Source organism: Panulirus ornatus, chromosome 12 (assembly GCF_036320965.1).
Source record: "Panulirus ornatus isolate Po-2019 chromosome 12, ASM3632096v1, whole genome shotgun sequence".
Lineage (NCBI taxonomy): Eukaryota > Metazoa > Arthropoda > Malacostraca > Decapoda > Palinuridae > Panulirus > Panulirus ornatus.
This window is the reverse complement of record NC_092235.1, coordinates 23,163,752-23,184,383: the sequence shown is the minus strand read 5'-3', so window position 1 is coordinate 23,184,383 and position 20,632 is coordinate 23,163,752. Positions and strand designations below refer to the sequence as shown.

At 41.8% G+C, this 20,632-nt stretch overlaps 1 protein-coding gene across 3 annotated transcripts in view; it reads left to right on the top strand.

Annotated features, from left to right (window-relative positions):
* The window catches only part of LOC139751858 (protein Obscurin-like), a 318,529-nt gene that overhangs the window by 236,407 nt on the left and 61,490 nt on the right, over nt 1-20,632 (top strand). For 2 of the 3 annotated variants that reach the window (XM_071667497.1, XM_071667499.1), the window contains exons 15-23: nt 5,280-5,424; nt 7,019-7,087; nt 11,073-11,215; nt 12,827-12,859; nt 14,932-15,034; nt 17,618-17,759; nt 18,463-18,641; nt 19,210-19,340; nt 19,852-19,975. In XM_071667497.1, the coding sequence (XP_071523598.1) occupies nt 5,280-5,424; nt 7,019-7,087; nt 11,073-11,215; nt 12,827-12,859; nt 14,932-15,034; nt 17,618-17,759; nt 18,463-18,641; nt 19,210-19,340; nt 19,852-19,975 (1,069 nt within the window). The remainder of the gene's footprint in view (nt 1-5,279; nt 5,425-7,018; nt 7,088-11,072; nt 11,216-12,826; nt 12,860-14,931; nt 15,035-17,617; nt 17,760-18,462; nt 18,642-19,209; nt 19,341-19,851; nt 19,976-20,632) is intronic. The other variant, XM_071667498.1, reaches the window with a different exon arrangement.

The window sequence follows — 20,632 nt, the reverse complement described above, 5'->3', positions numbered from 1 at the left end:
AGAAGAAAAAGAGAAAAAAAAGAAAAAAGAAAAAGAGAAAAGAAAAGAAAAAAGAAGGGAGAAAGAAAAGGAAAGAAGAAAGAGAGGTAAGAAGAAAAAGAAAGAAAAAAAAGAAAGGAGAAAAAGAAGAAGAGAAGAAAGAAGAAGAAAGAAGAAAGAAAAAGAAAAAAAGAAAGAAGGATAAAGAAGGGAAGAAAAAGAAAGAAGAGAGAAGAAAGAAAGAAGAAGAAAAGAGAGTAAAAAGGAAAGGAAAGAAAAGGAAGAGAAAGAAAGACTAGAAAGGGAAAGGAAAGAAAAAGAAGAGAGAGAAAGAAAAGAAAAAGAAAGATTAGAAAAGGAAAGAAAAGAAAAGGAAGAGAGAGAAAGAAAAGAAAAAGAGAGACTTGAGAAAGAAAGAAAAGAAAAGGAAGAGAAAGAAAGACTAGAAAAGGAAAGGAAAGAAAAGGAAGAGAGAGAAAGAAAAGAAAAGGAAAGACTTGAGAAAGAAAGAAAAGAAAAGGAAAGACTTGAGAAAGAAAGAAAAGAAAAGGAAGAGAAAGAAAGACTAGAAAAGGAAAGGAAAGAAAAGGAAGAGAGAGAAAGAAAAGAAAAGGAAAGACTTGAGAAAGAAAGACTAGAAAAGGAAAGGAAAGAAAAGGAAGAGAAAGAAAGACTAGAGAGGGAAAGGAAGGAGAAGGAAGAGAGAGAAAGAAAAGAAAAGGAAGAGAAGGAACGACTAGAAAGGGAAAGGAAAGAAAAAGAAAGACTTGAGAGAGAAAGAAAAGAAAAAGAAGAAAGAGAAAGACTAGAAAAGGAAAGGAAAGAAAAAGAAAGAGTTGAGAAAGAAAGAAAAGAAAAGGAAGAGAGAGAGAGAAAAGAAAAAGAAAGACTTGAGAAAGAAAGAAAAGAAAAGGAAGAGAAAGAAAGACTAGAAAAGGAAAGGAAAGAAAAAGAAGAGAAAGAGCGAAAGGAGAAGGAAGAAAGAGAAAGAAAGGAAAGGGAAGAGAAAGAAAGAAAAGAAAAAGAGGAGAGAGAAAGACTAGAACGAGAAAAGAAAGCAAAAGAAGAAAGGGAAAGGAAGGAAAAAGAAAGACTTGAAAGGGAACGAAAGGAAAAGGAAGAGAAAGAAAGACTTGAAAAGGAGAGAAAAGAAAAGGAAGAGAGAGAAAGACTAGAAAGGGAAAGAAAAGAGAAAGAAGAGAAAGAAAGAAAAGAAAAAGAAAGGAAAGCTAAGGAAGAAAGGGAGAGGAAAGAAAAAGAGAGGATAGAAAAGGAAAAGAAAGAGAAGGAAGAGAGGGAAAGACTGCAAAGAGAGAAGGAAAGAAAGGAGCAGGAAGAGAAACTCAGGAAGGAAAGAGAAGAGAGAGAGAAAATAGAACAAGAAAAAATAAAGAAAGCGAAGGCGGAACAAGAAGAACGAGAGAAAAGGGAAAGGGAAGAAAAGCTGAGAAAGGAGAGAGAAGAGAAGGAGAGAAAGGAAAAGGAGGAAAGAGAGCGAAAAGAGAAGGAGAGAAAGGAAAAGGAGGAAAGAGAGAGAAAGGAAAAGGAGGAAAGAGAGAGAAAAGAGAAGGAGAGACTGCTGAAGGAGAAGGAAGAATCTTCCAGGCTCCAGAAAGAAAGAGCTTCCAGAGCCATGGACAAGTCGCTGGAAGAACAGGGCAAGGCCTCCGACGACTCCGTCGAGGACGCCTTCGAGATGATGGCCCAGGAAGCCGTCGAGGACGAGGGGGTGATGGAGGTGGAGCAGTTCTGGACCAGCAGGGACGTGGCCTCTCCAGAAACCCCGAAGGAAGCGGAAGCACCCAAGGCCAGACAAGAGGCAGCGGCTCAAAAGGACTCGGTAAAAAGAGGGAGGCTGGAACGCATTGCATAATTCCCACCCGTTGACTTGATGCATTCTTCTTCTTCTTCTTTGGCTATGATTTTTATTTCCAAGTTTTTGGATGTTTTTATTTTGAATATTTTAATTTCTATATGATTATTCTCTTGTATTATCTTTTTTCTTTTTTTGCCCTCGAATTCTGGTGCCAGTTTTCGACTCGCCCGTCTTCTATTGGTGAAATGCTTTAGATCTTTGTGATATTTCCAATACTTTGTTAAAAAAAGAAAAGAAAATTTAAAAAAATCTGTCAGGGACAGTCCACAAATTTGTTAGAACTGGAAACCAGTCCCCTGACACTGTCCTCAGTAGGATCATGAATAGAGTAGATTGAGTCTTAACATAAATTAAAATTAGATTAGTAAAATGATATGATATTAATCTACGTGTCCCTTGACCGGGGCATTTTGAGAGCTTTTGACAGTTTGGCGGCGGGCCTGTCAGATGTACTAAATCACTGACTAGTGTTGCCAGAGTTGAAGTTGCAATTGGACAGTAGTACGTCATCAGTTAACATTAACACTAGTTTGTATAGATGTACATTGATCTTGTGTGTCGGTGAATTGTGCTATGGGTGGAACCTGCTGCTTTGTTTATGTATTGGATGTATTTAACAACCAATTTTTTTTTCACCCTTTTTTTTCTTATATCAGAATTTCAAGGACCCTGAGTCTTAAAAAAAGACCTTTAAAGCAACAGATTTCATACATAGTATACTACCTAGAGTAGATTTTAGTAGAGGTAATGAGACATGAATTATGAACATACAATGGCAACACTATATTATTTTTTTTTCCCTGGCCTTATTGTGATACAAGTTTTATGTAACTCCTTCCTCTAGATATGGCAACATGAGTTCGAGGATTTTACACCCTCCTGTTTTCGTTTTTTTTAAATTGTTTTGTTTCAGTTTTGACCATCGTTATTTGTTTTGTTTTTTTATACACATATCGTTTGTTGTTTTGATTGCTTCCCATCTCCTGTGCTTGCGTCCCCGCCTGAGCCTTGTGTCTGATCCCGTGTATTGTACGAGTGGCAAGAGTAGACAAAACCATCGCAGTCTTTGTGTGTGCCCATGTCGTGTGGTTCAACGACCTTGGCTGATGTTCTCAAGGTCATGCCTTATATCAAACCACCACCCCCACTCCCCCCAAATTGAGCACGACCCCCCCCCCCCCCTTCCTCTCCCCACACTAGAGCCTACGTACTTACGCATCCCGACAGCTAAAGATCCCCCTAGGGCCCCATGGGACTTGAAATAGGTCATGTGTCCCTTCATCAGTACTGCAGGACACTAGACGCCTCCCATCCCATCAGTTGATTCATCCACAAACCAACAACCTTTTTTTTCATTTCTTTTACGACTTGTAAACAACTTGAAAAAAAAATTTCCCCCACAACACCTTTGTACATTTCCCTCCCCCTCATCCCGTCCAGTAGTTCGTAAATGACAACTAAATTCTATTTTTTGTATTTCCCCTCTATAGTTTTTCTTTAATTTCTCCCTCTATAGTACCTGACTGAATATTTCCCTAGCCTCCAGAATAGCTTATATAGTCCCATAACAGAACGCTGTACCTACGAAACCCATTTTTTGACATCACACGAAACTAAACCATTCGCACAGACCATGACTCTCGAATTCCCTGGACGTGTCATGACTTTACGAAGCATCTGAAATTTTTTGTCATGGACCTCCTTCGTCGTATTCCTTGTATTCGTGAACAATAAAGTGTATGTGTGTATGTATGTGTGTGTATGTGTGTGGTGTGTGTGTGTGTGTTTTTATAAAGCAAGTGTCGATTAATATGCAAAACAAAAACCCTCCCCCCCCCCAGAAATAATAATATCCTCTGCCTGAACCCTATTGTGCAGTATTCGTGTGTGTGTGTGTGTTTTTGTTTTGTGTATCCAGAACGTTTATCAATGTGTGTGTGTGTGTGTGTGTGTGTGTGTGTGTGTGTGTGTTCCAATTAACGTATGTGGGGAAGGGGAAGAAGAGGGATGGTTCCGTACCTTCTAAATAGAATTGTTCTAATGCAAGAAAATTCTCTTTAGAAATGGATACTACACACTAACACGACAAGGTATTTTTTTCTTGTCCCCCTAAAAGAGAATTCCCAGACCTTCATTTGTTTTACACACTTGGTCATATATCTGTATAGTGATGGGATATAGGGTTCTCTTGCTCCAAAAAAGAAAAATGTTGGGACATTTTTTTTCTTTTTTTGGAGCACCTGTTTTGGATTCTTCCCTCCCTAAAATTGCCAAATGCCCTATGGCTAAGAAGTACCATGATTGGTGTCATTACCAAATTAGGTGCTTACGAATGATTAACTTCGCCTGTGACGATATACAGAACGTGGCCTTTAGAAATAAGGATCAACTGAACTAAATTAGTATCCCCCCCCCATCATATTTCTTCTCCCCCCCCCTCCCCTTGATGCGTATACGCTTCGGTCGTAGCCTCATATCCCATCACTGCAGTGTACCCTAACCTCAAAATCACTGGCGCACTTAGCTGGCCTTTGTGGAAGACACAGGAAAGACATTCCCACAACACTGAAGATACCTATATAGAAGATTGATCCATTTGAACACGCACCATCTACATTCTAATGCCAGTGTGAACACAAGAGTCTTTTGAAGGGTGTTCGCTCTGTCTTGTCACCCCCGGTGGTTCACAGACGATATAGCATGAGACGAGATGGTAACAAGGGATGGATTTAAGCCTTTGAGCACCTCAGATACTCACTGTCAGGCGTGGATTTGAGCTTTTGAGTACCTCGACTGCTCTCTAAATGTCACCCAGAACTGTGGCGAACACACAGACCAATTGGACACAGTTAGCGTTCAGTAACTACAAGTTTTCATCATTCATAAAAGACGTCACATACGCCTGTGGGTATCATATCTATCGTGTTCTATAAGACGTACGCGTGATAGATGCTCTCTCTCTGTAAGGGTTGACAAGACATTTCCAACACCCTTCTGTATATCAGCGCTTACTCGGACATCCTGTCATACAAGACAGCTTCATACACATAGAGTCATACAGACACACAGGGGGATCTTCCTCTGTGTATATTAACGCTTGATTAGACATGAGTCATACGAAACAGCTTCATACACATAGAGTCATACAGACGTACAGGGATCTTCCTCTGTGTGTATTAACGCTTAATTAGACATAAGATTCATACGAGACAGCCTCATACACATAGAGTCATACAGACATACATGGATCTTCCTCTGTGTATATTAACGCTTAATTAGACATAAGAATCATACGAGACTGCCTCATACACACGTCGACTCATACTAACACAAGCCACAGCCAAACCTGGAGGGGGCGGCGCCTAACCCATTGATGTCCCACTTCCCGAAAACTCATCTCTTCAACCTTCCTACTCCCTCACAGGAACCAGAAGCCCCGAAGAAGGCAGCAGCGCCCAAGGCCGCCCCGGAACTCCCGAAGCTTGTGGTGCCGGAACCCGCGCCCAGTCAGCCCCAGGTGAAGCAGGAGCCCCAGCCAAAGGCCTCTGGCAAGATGGACGAACCGACAAGTGAGTAAAGGCTGGTGTTGGGGCCCAAAGCCGTAGTCAAAAGGCCTCCTCCGAACTCGGTGACGGACCTCCCCCACGACCAGAAACTGTGAGGGCGTTCGAATCGGGTTCTCGCAGCTTCGTTTTCATGTCGAACCCCAGACTCAGTTTTGGATGATTACGTCTCGAAATACAGATCCACTGGCATTCCCAGTGTGGGTTCAGATGTCTATTAAAGTTGTGGCAGGAATGTTTGTAATCGTATTTATATATTGTGTGCCTTGTTTGCCATGTTTTGTGTTTATGTTGTTGGTAACTTGGGATATTACGAGGGTGTATGTGTTGTGAATGGTTGTAATGGTGTCAATACTTTGTTATGTAGTCCTTTTTATTTTTTAAGAAGTTCTTGTGGTGGTTATAGTTGTAATTTGGATTTAGCTTTGTCTCCTGTGTTGTTGCACGCATGTGTTTACTCTGTAGTGTTTATCCTGTTACACTCTGTGGTGTTGTATCGGGTTCAGCAGATAACGACTCGTTACGCCGTTGTAGCTTTGTTACAACCTAGGTGTTGTTACAGTACAAAATTTTGAGGTTGTTCTCGTTAAAACGGTGAGGTGGTCCTGTCACACTGTTGAGTTTTTGTTTGTATACGAGGGGCTATTTTTTTTTTATTTATTTGTTTGTTGGTAGGCTGTTTTTGTTGCTGAAATGTCATTGTTCTACACTTGTCTGTCTGTCGACACTATTTCCTTCTTTTGCGGTGTGATACACAACACATCCTTACATCGCCTGTGCTCTTTTCTTTTTATGAAAGTCCTGTTCAAGTGTATGAACTCTCTTGTTCCTGTCTTCCCTTCTTCCCCCCCCCCCCACGTTTGATCTCGTTAGTCACTGAACCATCATGTCAGCAGCCATTTCCCCTCTGATGAAATTCTATCCATCATCATTCAGCATGTGTCTGACTTCAGGGGTTGTTCGCTCCCTGAAGGAGCAGTGAGCGTATGCACCCTCTCCCTCTCTCTCTCTCTAACCTCTCTCTCTCTCTCTCTCTCTCTCTCTCTCTCTCTCTCTCTCTCTCTCTCTCTCTCTCTCTCTATCTATCTATCTATCTATCTATCTCTATCCTCCTATCAGCATTGCCTTTCACAGAGTTATTCTTTCAAAGAAATGATAGATTTACTGTATAGTGGAATAGATGTTGTTATTTTTAATACAAATATTGGTATGATATTGGACTTCACATTTTGGTATTCAATCTCTCTGTTCTTACGCAAGACTGGGTGATACGCATTTCCGAAAAATGCTAGACATTGCTGAAGGCATTTCATCTTAGCATTTCAACAAGGCATTACTATTCCATTGATATTTACAGTATGTTTTGAACTAAGCATTTCATGATATAGAGTTTAAGTATAGCAATTATCAATATCATATCAAGATTTGATGATAATAGTGTAAAGAATTGATCAAGATAGTTTAGCACTGTATTCATCATTTTGTTCTCACCAACTCATGAACCAGATTTAAACATTACCCAGAAAAAAAAAAAACATAATCATCAGATTATTATAAACGACTTAACAGAGCAGTTGGCTAATTAACTCTCTTTCCCCAGCACCTCACACACCAGGAGGGACCCCGAAGCCCGTTTTCACCAAGACCATCAAGGGAGACGTTGTTGAGCGTAAGTAATTGGGGGACGTCTAACCCCCCGTTTTCTTTCATTGTTGTGATTTTCCCCCCCCCCCCTCAGTGTTGCCAGACTCTTGTCCTCCCTTTTTCTTCCACTCTCCTCTCCCAAAGGTCACTTATCCCACAGTGTTTGGTTCTCTTTGACTGTCGATTTGATCTCGTTCCGATCTGGAATATAGTCTTAGAGAATTGTCGTAGATTTCCTTGTGTTGTTTTATTCATTCTTGTCCACATTTAAGGATCCCATTAGGGTTTGTTTTTTATTAATCCCCCTCCATGTAGTGATATCCCCCCAATCCCCACCCCTCCACACCACCACCCCCTCCTCCACCCCCTGATTTCCCGTCGTAACCTGTGGTGTTTGTTGATGTGAATTGCCCATTAGCATTGTTGCATTTACGTCTTTGTTTTTCCCAGTGTGTGTGTGTGTGTGTGTGTGTGTGTGTGTGTGTGTGTGTGTGTGTGTCTGTGTATCATCCCTCCAGGGCTCTTCTGTAGCACGATCTATCCATTATTGTGTCAGTGTACCATTCCTCCAGCACTGCTGTTTGGTCATACCATCTTCCTAGTGTTCTTGCAATGAACTGCACTCACAGTGGTGTTGGACTGGGTTGGCTTCTTTTCTTTTTGGTCCTGTTCCATTCCTCAGACCTTTTGTATAAGCGATGTTTCATTCACCGTTCCATCTAGTTGATCCATTCCGTCGTTTCATATTGTTTCCATTGTAGGATCCCGTCGTGACTTTTCTCCATTTGGGAGTTTTCTTGTCATATTCCAGCGTCCTTGAATACGTAAAGTGAGCGTCCTTGAATACTTAAAGTGAGCGTCCTTGAATACTTAAAGTGAGCGTCCTTGAATACTTAAAGTGAGCGTCCTTGAATACTTAAAGTGAGCGTCCTTGAATACTTAAAGTGAGCGCCCTTGAATACTTAAAGTGAGCGTCCTTGAATACTTAAGGTGTTGTTCTGTTCTTAACAGTCCTTAAAAACCTTTTGTTATATTGTTCCATTTGGCCTAAATTCTTCTTTTCCTCCTCTCTTTGAAGAACGTTCCAGTTCTCTCTAAATCAATGATGCCTTTCATTTTGTTTCACTGTAGAGGGTTTTTCCATAAGTGTGACCTTAATAAAGCTCGCTGATACTTTCCTATAATACTTTCCCATTCTGTTGTCCCACTCTTAAGTTTATTTATTCAGTCCATCGGTCCATTCCCCTCAGTAACGGATTAAGAATTGTTTCGTTCCACAGTCCTCCATCTCCCACTGGTGCCCCATGATCCCATTCTCCCATTGCTCTAGTCTGTGATAACCTTTATATAGTCGTCTCGATATATGATATACCTGTCACTGATTATATAGATCTTGATCCCTCATGTGGGTAGTCTCATATATCATTTCATTCCTCCATTGACAATGTAAATGAATGAGTTTCCCCCCTCTCTTCGTTTTCGTTCCCCTTCTCTTCGTTTTCCTTTCTTTTAAATCACAGAAGGTTCTCCTCACTTGATTTGTTGGTATATCGTCAGTGTCACGTTGAACACGTTTCATCATCCTCAAATAACTCCTCCTCCTCTTCTCTCGCCCATTTACCTCAGTGAGACCGTAATTCTAATGTAATTTCCTCTTTGTTTTGCCCCTGTGGTCCATTTTTTATCACTCGCGTCTCTTTCCCCCGCCAAACCATTTCTTTTGTTAGAATCTGATCTCATCGCTTCTATTCTATCAAGAAATTCCCCCACAGTAGCAGTGATTGTAATCCCCTACCTTGATTATATATATATATATATATATATATATATATATATATATATATATATATATATATATATGTATCCAGCACCCAGTGTAATAATAGTCAAGATAAACAAATTTGAACTGATGATTGTTAATGTTTTAGTGATGATGTGAAGTGTGATTTTATTGTACTCAATTCTATGCTTTTTTCTTTTTCTTTTGTTCTTAAACTAGGAGATTGAAGTGTGATTGCTTGTTAGACCAGAGGACTGTCAGTAGCATGTGTTTATTTACGTTTGTACTCTTCTCAAAAGAAATATGTACATCGTATTTCGTGGTGCATGATTGGATATTGTCGTCTGTGTATGTGTGTCATCACAATCAATGTGTTCGTTCAATTAGATTTGTTGTCTGTGTGTTTACCTTGTGGACTTGAGTCAGCCGTGGTGTTGCCCGTCAGTTTTGAATGCATAAGAAATAGATTTCCTTCATTCCTGACGTGAATGAGAATGTGAGGAAAGCATTTGAATCTTAATAACTCTGTATTGAAACGTATCGAATCACGAATCATTTATTCAGAAAATGGAAACTAAAGAGAGTGTAAACCTCCCTCATCCACTGGAGCCTAATTTGAATGCAATATCTCTTTCCTGTTTGATGTAACAGTAATTGTCTTACATACGTCTGTTTGTGTCTGTTAAGTTTTATATGTGTGTGTGTGTGTGTGTGTGTGTGTGTGTGTGTGTGTGTGTGTGTGAAGACTTTGAATGGTGTAAAGCTCTTTGTACGTACATATGCACTGCAGAAGGTTGTCTGAATTGTGTATTATGTTCTCAAACGGTTTTATAAACACAAGATCGGCTATGTTTATGTATTCCTTTGATAACCAGACCTCACATATATAGTATTCCTCATTGCTGTACCAAAACTCACCAGTATTCCTCATTGCTGTACCAATATCCACCAATATTCCTCATTGCTGTATCAATATCCACCAATATTCCTCATTGCTGTATCAATATCCACCAATATTCCTCATTGCTGTATCAAAACCCACCAATATTCCTCATTGCTGTACCAATGATCACTGAACAAATTTTCAGGGATAGTAACATTAAAGGACACAGGAGAGAGGGTGGCCGAGTCTGTTATCGAACGTACGTACACAAGATGCCACAAGAGCTTTCGTATATTCCTCCATCTACCTCAGCCCTTACTGTTTACTCTCCGTTTTCAGCCCATGACAGAAAATGGGTCATTTGCGTTGAAGATTAGACAGAGACTTTTATATTCAAGGATCATTCAAGTATTAGCTATTTAATGGCATGTATATTGTATATAGAGCGAAACTGGTTTAATCACAAGTTTTCCCTAAGTGTTTTTCAATGTGAATGATCCATGTTTTGTTGAAATACAGCCGCTTCTACCGTCTTAAATGACGAGGTATCTATACATATGTATATATATTTTTTTTCTCCTCTCCTGTATGCTGTATTCACGTCTGGCTTGCGAGGTATTTTGTAGGCACTTGAGATTTTGACCTTTCAGCTTATGTAATCTTAAAGACTTGTATCTCTTGGTGAAGGGTGTGGGAAAGGCAGTAGTTACTTGGCGAACATTTCTTTTGTCTCTATGTTGCTGTAGACAGCTGGTATTATTTTGTTTCTGCCTTCCCCCATACCAGCTTTTGAAAGCTTATTTTGCCGTATCAATCAATAAATAAATAAACATTGCCCCTCCCCTTTAAAAAAGAAAGCTAAATTCTCTCGTTGATCAAAATAAACCATTCTCTTAAACTCCTTATGATTCTTAGTATTGCCCAAGCACTTTATCTCTCATATCTATCTTAAGTTACGCCCGTATCTTGGTTTGGCCTCTCTCGTTTAGAATCTTCTGAACTCCCTATGAGGTAGTGAATATCTCTTATTAGCAGTAGATTCGTCTGCTCCAATTTGAGCTGCATAGATCGCATTGTATTGATTTCAATATCTCTCATTAACAGTAGATTCGTCTGCTCCAATTTGAGCTGCATAGATCGTATTGTACTTATTTGAATATGATATCCAGTGTATTCATCGCTATTCCCCTTTCCAATGTAAGACGTGAAGTATATAACCGTGCAATTTTGATAAGACATGAGCAATTTATTTTTTTTCTCTTAAGTCTCCCCTACGTATTGACACGTTTTCTACGTCAGGTTGGTAATAACGTTTTCTATCTTTCCCTCCCACCTCCACCACTGTAGCTGGGGAAAGCGTACTTTTCGGCTGTGAGGTTGCCCACCCTGCACCCTACTTCATAACATGGCTCAAGGACTCGAAACCCCTGGACGACAAGTTGGCGGACCGCATCCAGCAGCAAGATGCTGGCAATGTACACACGCTCAAGGTAGGGACGTGTGTACGTGTGTGTGTGTGTGTGTGTGTGTCAGCGTACGACACGACTGGGAGAATGCGCGCGCGCGCCGTATTTGGCTTGTATAGAAAACGATCCTCCGGATTAGGTTATTTGGGCTGTTCGAGTTAGATAGGGTGATTCTTATGGCTTTGATAGGTATGGGAACGGAATATTATCATGTAGTGATGGGTTTAATGCTATTCTAAGGAAATGGGTGATTCTTACGTCTTTTAGAAGTATGGGAACGGAATATTATCATTTAGTGATGGGTTACGTGCTATTCTAAGGAAATGGGTGATTCTTACGTCTTTTAGAAGTATGGGAACGGAATATTATCATTTAGTGATGGGTTATATGCTATTCTAAGGAAATGGGTAAATTATCATGTAGTGATAGGTTATATATATATATTGTTAAAGGGAAATGGGTAAATTATCATGTAGTGATAGGTTATATATATATTGTTAAAGGGAAATGGGTTATTCTTATCTCTTTCACAAGGGAATTTAACACTCTAACCTAACCATAGGTTATACTATTCTAGGAAGATAGAGAAATTTTTCATATCTCTTTTTAAGTCAGTTAACTTCTCGGATGTACTTTCGAAAAGTTCCACTGATAATTATGTTTGTATGCTGTACATGATGGTAATACTGAACAAGTTCAATAAAAACTTTGACGTTGTACACTGACGGGTCTGATGTGTTATGAAGTCATTCTTGATTGTCAAAAGTGTACTGTGTTACCTTTTGGCTCAACGTTATTATGATAATCTACAGTTTAAGTGTGATATAGGAACTCTGTATGTTACTCTTGGTCAGAATTAACATTATGGCTCACAGTGTAAGTGTGATATAGGAACTCTGTATGTTACTCTTGGTCAGAATTAACATTATAACCCACAGTGTAAGTGTGATATAGGAACTCTATATGTTACTCGTGGTCAGAATTAACATTATAACCCACAATTTAAGTGTGATATAGGAACTCCATATATTACTATTGGTCAGAATTAACATTATAACCCACAATGTAAGTGTGATATAGGAACTCCATATGTTTCTATTGGTCAGAATTGACATTATAGCCCACAATTTAAGTGTGATATAGGAAATCCATATGTTACTATTTGTCAGAATTAACATTATAGCCCACAGTGTAAGTGTGATATAGGAACTCCATATATTACTGTTGGTCAGAATTAACAATATAGCCCACACCTTAAGTATGATATAGGAACTGATATAGGCACTCCATATATTACTGTTGGTCAGAATTAACACCATAGCCCATAGCTTAAGTATGATATAGGAACTGATATAGGAACTCCATATATTACTGTTGGTCAGAATTAACATTATAACCCACAATTTATGTGTGATATAGGAACTCCATATATTACTATCGGTCAGAATTAACACCATAGTACCACATCTCATGCTTGCTATAGGAACGAGCTTATTAATGTTTCTCACAACCTTTTGGTATGAAAAAGAAAGGTGAGTCGACACGTGTCTGATATATACACATCACCCACACTACAACCAAAATTATATAGGTTTGTTAACCTTAGGTTCCTCATTTTCGCGTTCTTTTACCCAGATGATCGACGAGGGAAACAAGCACTGGTTGAAGGTACTGCTGCTCCACAAGAGCATGATCCCCAGAGAATTTTAACCCCAGAGAATTTTTCATCCCCTGAGAATTTTCACCCCCAGAGAATTTTCATCCCCAGAGAAAGTCTTGATTTTTTTTTTTTCTATTTGTGCTTTTGTCCCTTGAAGAAAAACCTGGATTTATTCCCAGGGGTAAAAAAAAAAAAAAAGGGGGAAAAATTGTGTATTCCCTGATGATAGATGTTTGTATGCCCACAAAAATTAGATTTATTCCCCCGAAAAATAAAAGAAGATAGGTTTACCCCCAGAAAAATACCTGGGATGACCCCCCCCCTCCCCCCACCCCTCTCAGCTTCCCCCTTAGAGAGAGAGAAAAAAAAATGGGTTGAACCCCAGAAGATATTTCTCCATTTGCTCTTGTTTTCGTGTGTGTGTGTGTTCGTGTGTCTTTTTCTTCCCCCAGAGAGGTTTCCTCCCAGTTTACATCAAGAGAATGTCTCCTTTATTGCTGTTGTTCCCCCCCCCCATAGCCCCCTTCCCCTTCACCCCCCAAAAAGAAAAAAAACGTTCCTTCTAGAACGTGTCCCCCCCCCTGCCCACCCCACCCCTCCTCTTCCCCTTAAAATCACCATGAAAAAAAAAATTTTTGCTGATAATGATTACCCACGACTCAGGTCTTCTTCCTCTTCAACTCACGTATCCATCTTGATACAGACGCATACGTACACATTTGCCTTTCCCGCGTTTATTTTTCAAGGTTGCGTCAACAACAGACCAACTCTTTCTCTCACCAGAGCCGCGTCATCTTCAAACAGCAACTGACTCATCTTCCAAATCCCTCGTCATTCATTCCCCCCTATCCTAAAAAAAAGAAAGAGAGAGTGTGTGCAAACCCGGCCATCACCAAGTCCCCTCGCATTTACCTCCCTCACCACCCCATTCATATACAGATTAAACAGCCATGGTGGCATCACACACCCTCGTCGCAGCCTCGCCTTCACCTGGAACCACTCTACCCCCCATTTTCTTCATATATCCTGGCATACATTCTTAACGCTTTGGATCAAAACGTCTCACTGCTTCACATAGTTTTCTTCCCACATGATGTCTTCTTAGGACCTTTCTCGAGGCATCTCTGTCAACCGTGCCGTAACACCAGTTCCACACAGCCATTGCCGCTCGTGAAGCCACAGTTTTCATTCCCAACCTGATGCTCTGTGCATGCCATCACACATCTCTCTATTAGCAACACCACCACCCGTATAACATGCATCTTATCTGGTAATCTCAACAGACTCGTACCTTTGGGATTTGAATAATTCCTTTTTGTTCCCACTTTATATACATATATATATAAGCTCTTTTATAAGCACGCCTCCAGTTCTCAAACTCCTCTCTCCACAGGCTATGTACATTCACTGCATATCCTGACTGAAGACACGACATCCCCGTCAACCTCCCATGTCTTGAGAAATTCGCTTGCGATCACATCCACTCCCTGCCACAATGCCGCACTTCATTGTACGCGAGCCTTTCACCGCTTCTCTCTCCATCAAACCATTTTTTTTTTGTTCATGAGCCTCTCACCGCATTTCTTCAAGCCCCAACCACCACCCCTCTCATATCTCTCATCCTTTCATCTGATCATTAGATTCTGTTACATTCATCAGTCCTTCAAAATAGTAGTTTATCTCATTGGAGTTTTGATATATATATATATATATATATATATATATATATATATATATATATATATATATATATATATATATATATATATAAGTATTTATGCAGATTTAGATGAAGGATTTGATACAGTATACACTTTTATATCACTTGTGGCCTCACAAGAAGAAAAAAAACAATTCATTGATTTAACTTTAACTGTATTTCATCTTCAAGTGGTATTTCAATTTACCAAAAGAATTCTGAATAGTTCCATGTCTTATTATTGATCGTAAGACGTGAGGTCGCTGGTAAGCTGTACCATGTCTGTACCATGGATATTGTTCCTGTACCTTGTACATTAATACGCTTCTTTCTTTCTCTTTCTCTCTCTCCGTTTCCCCCCCTCCTCCCGTGGGTGCCCAGGTGATGAATTGCCGTGTTCTCGATTCCGGCATCTACACGGCCAAAGCGACAGACGAGACGGGAGCGGCTGCCACCTGCTCTGCACAGCTCCTTGTCCAAGAACGTGAGTTTTAGAGAGAGACGGTGGAAGCATTTTCGTCCACGGGGGGCTTTGAAAGACATGGTTAACTTGGCAAGTTCTGGGTTGGGTTTAGTATGTGCTGGTCTTTTTGCATCAAGATCAGTTGGCTTAGCCTGATACACTGGGATTGCGTCTTGTTTATATATGTGTGTGTTTGTATATATATTTTTTTCTTTTTTTTCTTTTAAACTATTTGCCATTTCTCGCGTTAGCGAGGTAGCGTTAAGAACAGAGAACTGGGCCTTTGATGGAATATCCTCACCTGGCCCCCTTCTCTGTTCCTTCTTTTTGGAAAATTAAAAAAAAATAATGAGAGGGGAGGTTTTCAAGCCCCTCGCTCCCTCCCCTTTTAGTCGCCTTCGACGACACGCAGGGAATACGTGGGAAGTATTCTTTCTCCCCTATATATATATATATATATATATATATATATATATATATATATATATATATATATATATATACATTACGTGTGTGATCAATGTAGATTGTGTCTGACTTGGGTTTTTATCTCATCTTATCTGCACAGATCAGCAGAGAATATTAGTAACTTGCATTATTGTCTCATTATTTGCATCTCTTATTTATCAATTGAAAGGGATGTTATTTTTCCCCTCCATCAGTCCATTTCGTATTACCCTATGTTTCATTAACCCTTCATCCTACTTATGATTTTTGAGAAATTCTTCACACTCCACACTTACTCGTAGAATGACATCAGAAATTACAGATGCGACATAGGAATTGATTATGGATGGTTGTCGTCATAACGCAGTGTACATGAGCGGCTTGGCAAATGGTACGTCTCACTGTATGGTGCCCAAAACCTTCATCATTGTTGACGAATGTGTTTATCCCCTCCCCACCCACCCCCGATGGCATATGACGACGATGAACTACCTTATGGTCGTGTGTCTACTTAACCATCGGGAACATTAGAGCCTCTCGTCTCTCAGCATCTTCCTTGTTGAACTGTGAAGATGTCAAAAGAATGAGGAGACAATGACTGGAGTGATCTATGAGAACGCTTGGATACGATGGGGTAATTGTGAGTGTGTGTGTGAGTGGTAGTGGTCGAGTGAGAGAGTGTGTGTGTGTGTCTGTGTGTGTGGGTGTGAGTATGTAAGTGAGTGAGTGATTGAAGGTGTGTGTGAGTAGTGTGTATGTGTGTGTCTTTGTGTGTGAGTGGTTGAGTGAGTGTATGTATGTGTGTGGGTGTATAAGTGGGTGAGTGATTGAGTGTGTGTGTGTGTGTGTGTGTGTGTGTGTGTGTGTCTCCGATATCTAACATCAAGATTATCAAACAGGTTGACATACAAATGCCACCGTAAACACCCACAGTGAGGGATATCCAATTAGACAAAAAATAAAGGATAGAAATAGTTTACATTCATCCCTTCCCTTAGGCTTATCAAGTAAACAACAGCAAGTAAACAAGATATATGGAGTTATTCGCACAGTGGATGCTGGCGAATCACAAATGTCTATTGACTTCTATGTTAAGTAATATGAGTCTCAACGATAGATGAGGCTCCCTCTAAACCCTGCTGTGCAAATGAGGGAATTGGATCCTTTTGTTCTCAAGGGAGGGAAAGAGGACTTCATTAGAGTAGAATCCAGTACTGTAGTGTTAAGAAAAAGTTATTTGTTATGCATATTGCAAATATGGGATCACACATACACACACACACACACACACACACACACACACACACACATTGCAGCAAACACATCTTACTGTCCTTGTTTTTTTTTTTTTTTGTTTTGTTTTCTTCTCTCTGTGTCTATGTCTTCCACATTTTCACAGCGTCTGTGTTTTATGGACAACTCTACATTCCCCCATTTTTTTTTTTTTTTTGTCACTATTTCCTTATTTTCTTTCCAAGTCCCAGAATAACCCCCTTGTATGTCTCCCATTTATTTTTTTTTTGTCCTCTCTCTCTCTCTCTCTCTCTCTCTCTCTCTCTCTCTCTCTCTCTCTCTCTCTCTCTCTCTCTCTCTCTCTCTCTCTCTCTCTCTGCAATGATTCTGTTTCTCTGTCACACCAACATTTTTTTTTCTTCCATCCCACTTTCCATTTTCGTTTCTAAAAGTTCCCCCTCCCCACGTCCTCTTGATCTTTATATACCCCCACCTTCTCTCGCTCTCTCGTATATACCCCCACCTTCCCTCCCTCTCTCGTATATATACCCCCCCACCTTCCCTCGCTCTCTCATATATATACACCTCCTCCTTCCCTCGCTCTCTCGTATATATACCCCCCACCTTCCCTCGCTCTCTCGTATATATACCCCCCACCTTCCCTCTTCCCCTCACTCTCTCGTATATATACCCCCCACCTTCCCTCCCTCTCTCTGGTATACCCCCCACCTTCCCTCCCTCTCTCATATATATACCCCCCTCCTTCCCTCGCTCTCTCATATATATACCCCCCACCTTCCCTCCCTCTCTCTGGTATACCCCCCACCTTCCCTCCCTCTCTCATATATATACCCCCACCTTCCCTCGCTCTCTCTCGTATGTACATACACTTTCCTCTCTCTCTCTCTCTCTCCCTCCCCGCAGTGTCGGAGGAAGAGCGGGCACGCCGTATCGCTGACAAGTCTCCCTTCTTCCTGGTGAGGATGAAGCACACTGAAGTCATCGAGAACACCAACCTCTCCTACACGATCCACGTCAAGGGTGACCCCATGCCGGACGTCCAGTTGTGAGTAGATGGCACGAGTCGTTCTCTTAGGTTAAGGTCCTTGGGTATTCGGGTGGGTGGGTTGTGAGTAGATGGGACGAGTCGTTCTCTTAGGTTAAGGTCCTTGGGTCGTAAGGTGGGTAGGGGTGGGGTTTGTTTACTTTTCATGTTTGAGGGGGTCTGATGTTAGAGAGGGTTCACTCCGTCATGAGATCTCACTTCTCCTCCTACTGAAGGATTCCATGAGATTCCCTCATGACCTGTTTCTATCACACTGGACGATCCCAAATGTCATTTAAGGATCCCACTCGTCTCTTCCCTGAGATATCCCACGTGTGAGTCCCTCGTGTCTGCTGGTTTTAAGGATCCCAGAAGGTCCCTTTAACTTCAAGGTCTTCTTCGTCTTTCAAGGTTTCCTTCCTTACGTCCCAGATGAACTCGTGGCATCTACGAGTTAAGGAAACCAGTCATGATATTTCCCCCCCCCCTCCCAGAACCCATCCTTCATGTCTTTGAGCTGCATACGACTTCCAGTTGACCTTTGACCCTCATTTACGATATATCTCATCCCCCATCACCCACCTATTGACGTGAGAACTCACCATTGCACTCGAAGTGCAACACGTACAATCATCTTCATTGTCCCAAGACCAAAAACAATACCTCGAGTTTTACCCTTCCCTTCTTGTAATTCCTCTTGTGACTCCTTCCCTCCCTTCTTCAGCTTCAAGGACGACGTCGAGATCAAGGAGGACGAGCGGGTCACCCTTCACAGAGACCATGCCAGTGGCCACTACGAGCTGCTCATCTCTCACGTCCAGCGAGTGGACGAGGGCACGTACAAGTGCATTGCCAGGAACAAGTTCGGCCGGGCGGAGTGTGAGGCGACGATGACCGTCAGCGGTGAGTGGCGTTCCTAAGGTCTCACAGCTGCTGCCTCCCTCAGTGTTTTCTTTTCTCTAACCCTTGTCCAGTTTGTCGTTTGCCCACCCCTTTATCGTCTTGATTATCCTCTCCATCTTTTCTTACGTATTCACGCGCCTCTTGGGGTCTTCATAGAATGAATATAATTCAGTTATTGTCACTGTTTCATGTTTATTGATAGTATGTTAAAACTTTGTTTTCTTCACGAATCCATTTAGTGCCTTTGGTTTAGGAACCCTTTTTAGGGAGAAACGGATTATAGAAGTGTCTTCTAGATGACAGCTTACCCCCCCCCCCCCCTTTCCAGGTAACCCCTCTTGTGTATACCTTCATCACTTTACACTTTACTAGCCGCTGTGTCCACTTCAGTGTCACAAATTGATCTACTTACACTTTACCACTCGTCCTTTGCCGAAGGTATTCGATCTCTTGTCTCAGTCTATTGCCAGCGAACTAACCTCCTCCTTTGACCATGTCGCCTTACCAATCGCCCTTCATTGCTCTCCTCAATGGTTGACGACCTCCTCCTCCTCCTCTCCATCCACAGACGAACAGCTGGTCTACGAGAGTCTGAGCGGCAAGGGTTCACTGCTGGCCCAGGGAGAGAAAGCAGAGTTCAAATGGTTCCGCGATGGTAAGGAATTCGACCCCGTGGAGCGGTTCAACGTCATGTTCAAGGTCAGTCGTCTGTGTGTGTGTGTGTGACCCGTGGGAGTTTGTTTATGTTAAGATCCTGCTGTTATTAGCATTCTTCCATGATAGACTCAGAGGATTAGGTTAGGTTAGGTTAGGTTAGGTAGACAGTAGATGAGCTAATACGTCTCATTTATATATGAGTAAAGTGTTCTTCTTTTGTGAGAACCCAAAATAACTTTTGGCAACATTTATATGAGATGTTTGAAGCCATTTTGGTGACTGATTATTCCCCAAAAGTGTTCATAATATTCCGACGATTCATGACATATGTATATGATTTTCTCATCCATTGCATGCGATCAAATCCTTTGGTTTTTAATTAAGTTGATTAGATGAATTTCCATCACAGGAACTGTTACTGCGTAGGTCAATACCTTTGAGTTAACTACACTTGGCTATGATATACGTGTGTGTGTGTCAGCATAGGTTAAGGATGTGTGTGTCCCCAACTTGTGTAATACCCAACCACCACCTCACCCCCCGTTTTCTTTAGGATGATGAGGACACTTTGGCCCTGGTCTTCCAAAACGTCACCCCAGAGGACGCGGGCCTGTACACCTGCGTGGCTTCCACATCCTGCGGGAGGATCTCTTGCTCCGCCGAACTCACCGTGGAAGGTAGGGTACCCACCCACTGGCAGTTCACTGGCGCGCGCCCTTGTCGCACGCACGCCGGAGCCGAAGTCTAGAAGTCGGGTTTGGGGGTTGGAGGTTGGAGGAGGAGGTCTTATTGAACTGGCCACGCGGGTAAGGACGTGTTCCAGGATGAAGAGACTTTGGATAAACAAGAGCAATGCAGGGCGTATGATGATGAAGGAAGGAAGGGCGTGGGGGAAGTGTGCTGCATTCTCTCTCTCTCTCTCTCTCTCTCTCTCTCTCTCTCTCTCTCTCTCTCTCTCTCTCTCTCTCTCTCTCACGACGAGAACGTATAAACATTTCGAACTCGGCTCCTCCTCCTCCTCCTCCTCCTCGACACAGCGCGCCGCCAGAGAGATGGCGTTGTCAACGTCCCCCTTCGTCAGGCACTTCGTCAGCGTTGGGTTCGGTTGGGCGTCGCACCCAGAGCGGGAGAGGACGCCCTCTCACAGCTGGGGGGGGGGAGAGGCTCGGCGGGGCGGGGCGGGGCGCCCCATGAGAGGAATGTGTGTGTGTCTGTGTGTGTCAGATCACACCGCCCTCAAGACAAGGGTTGGCTTTACGAAGACGGTGACCGATCCCCGCGCTCTGAGGTGGTGTCGCGAGAGAGAGAGAGAGAGAGAGAGAGAGAGAGAGAGA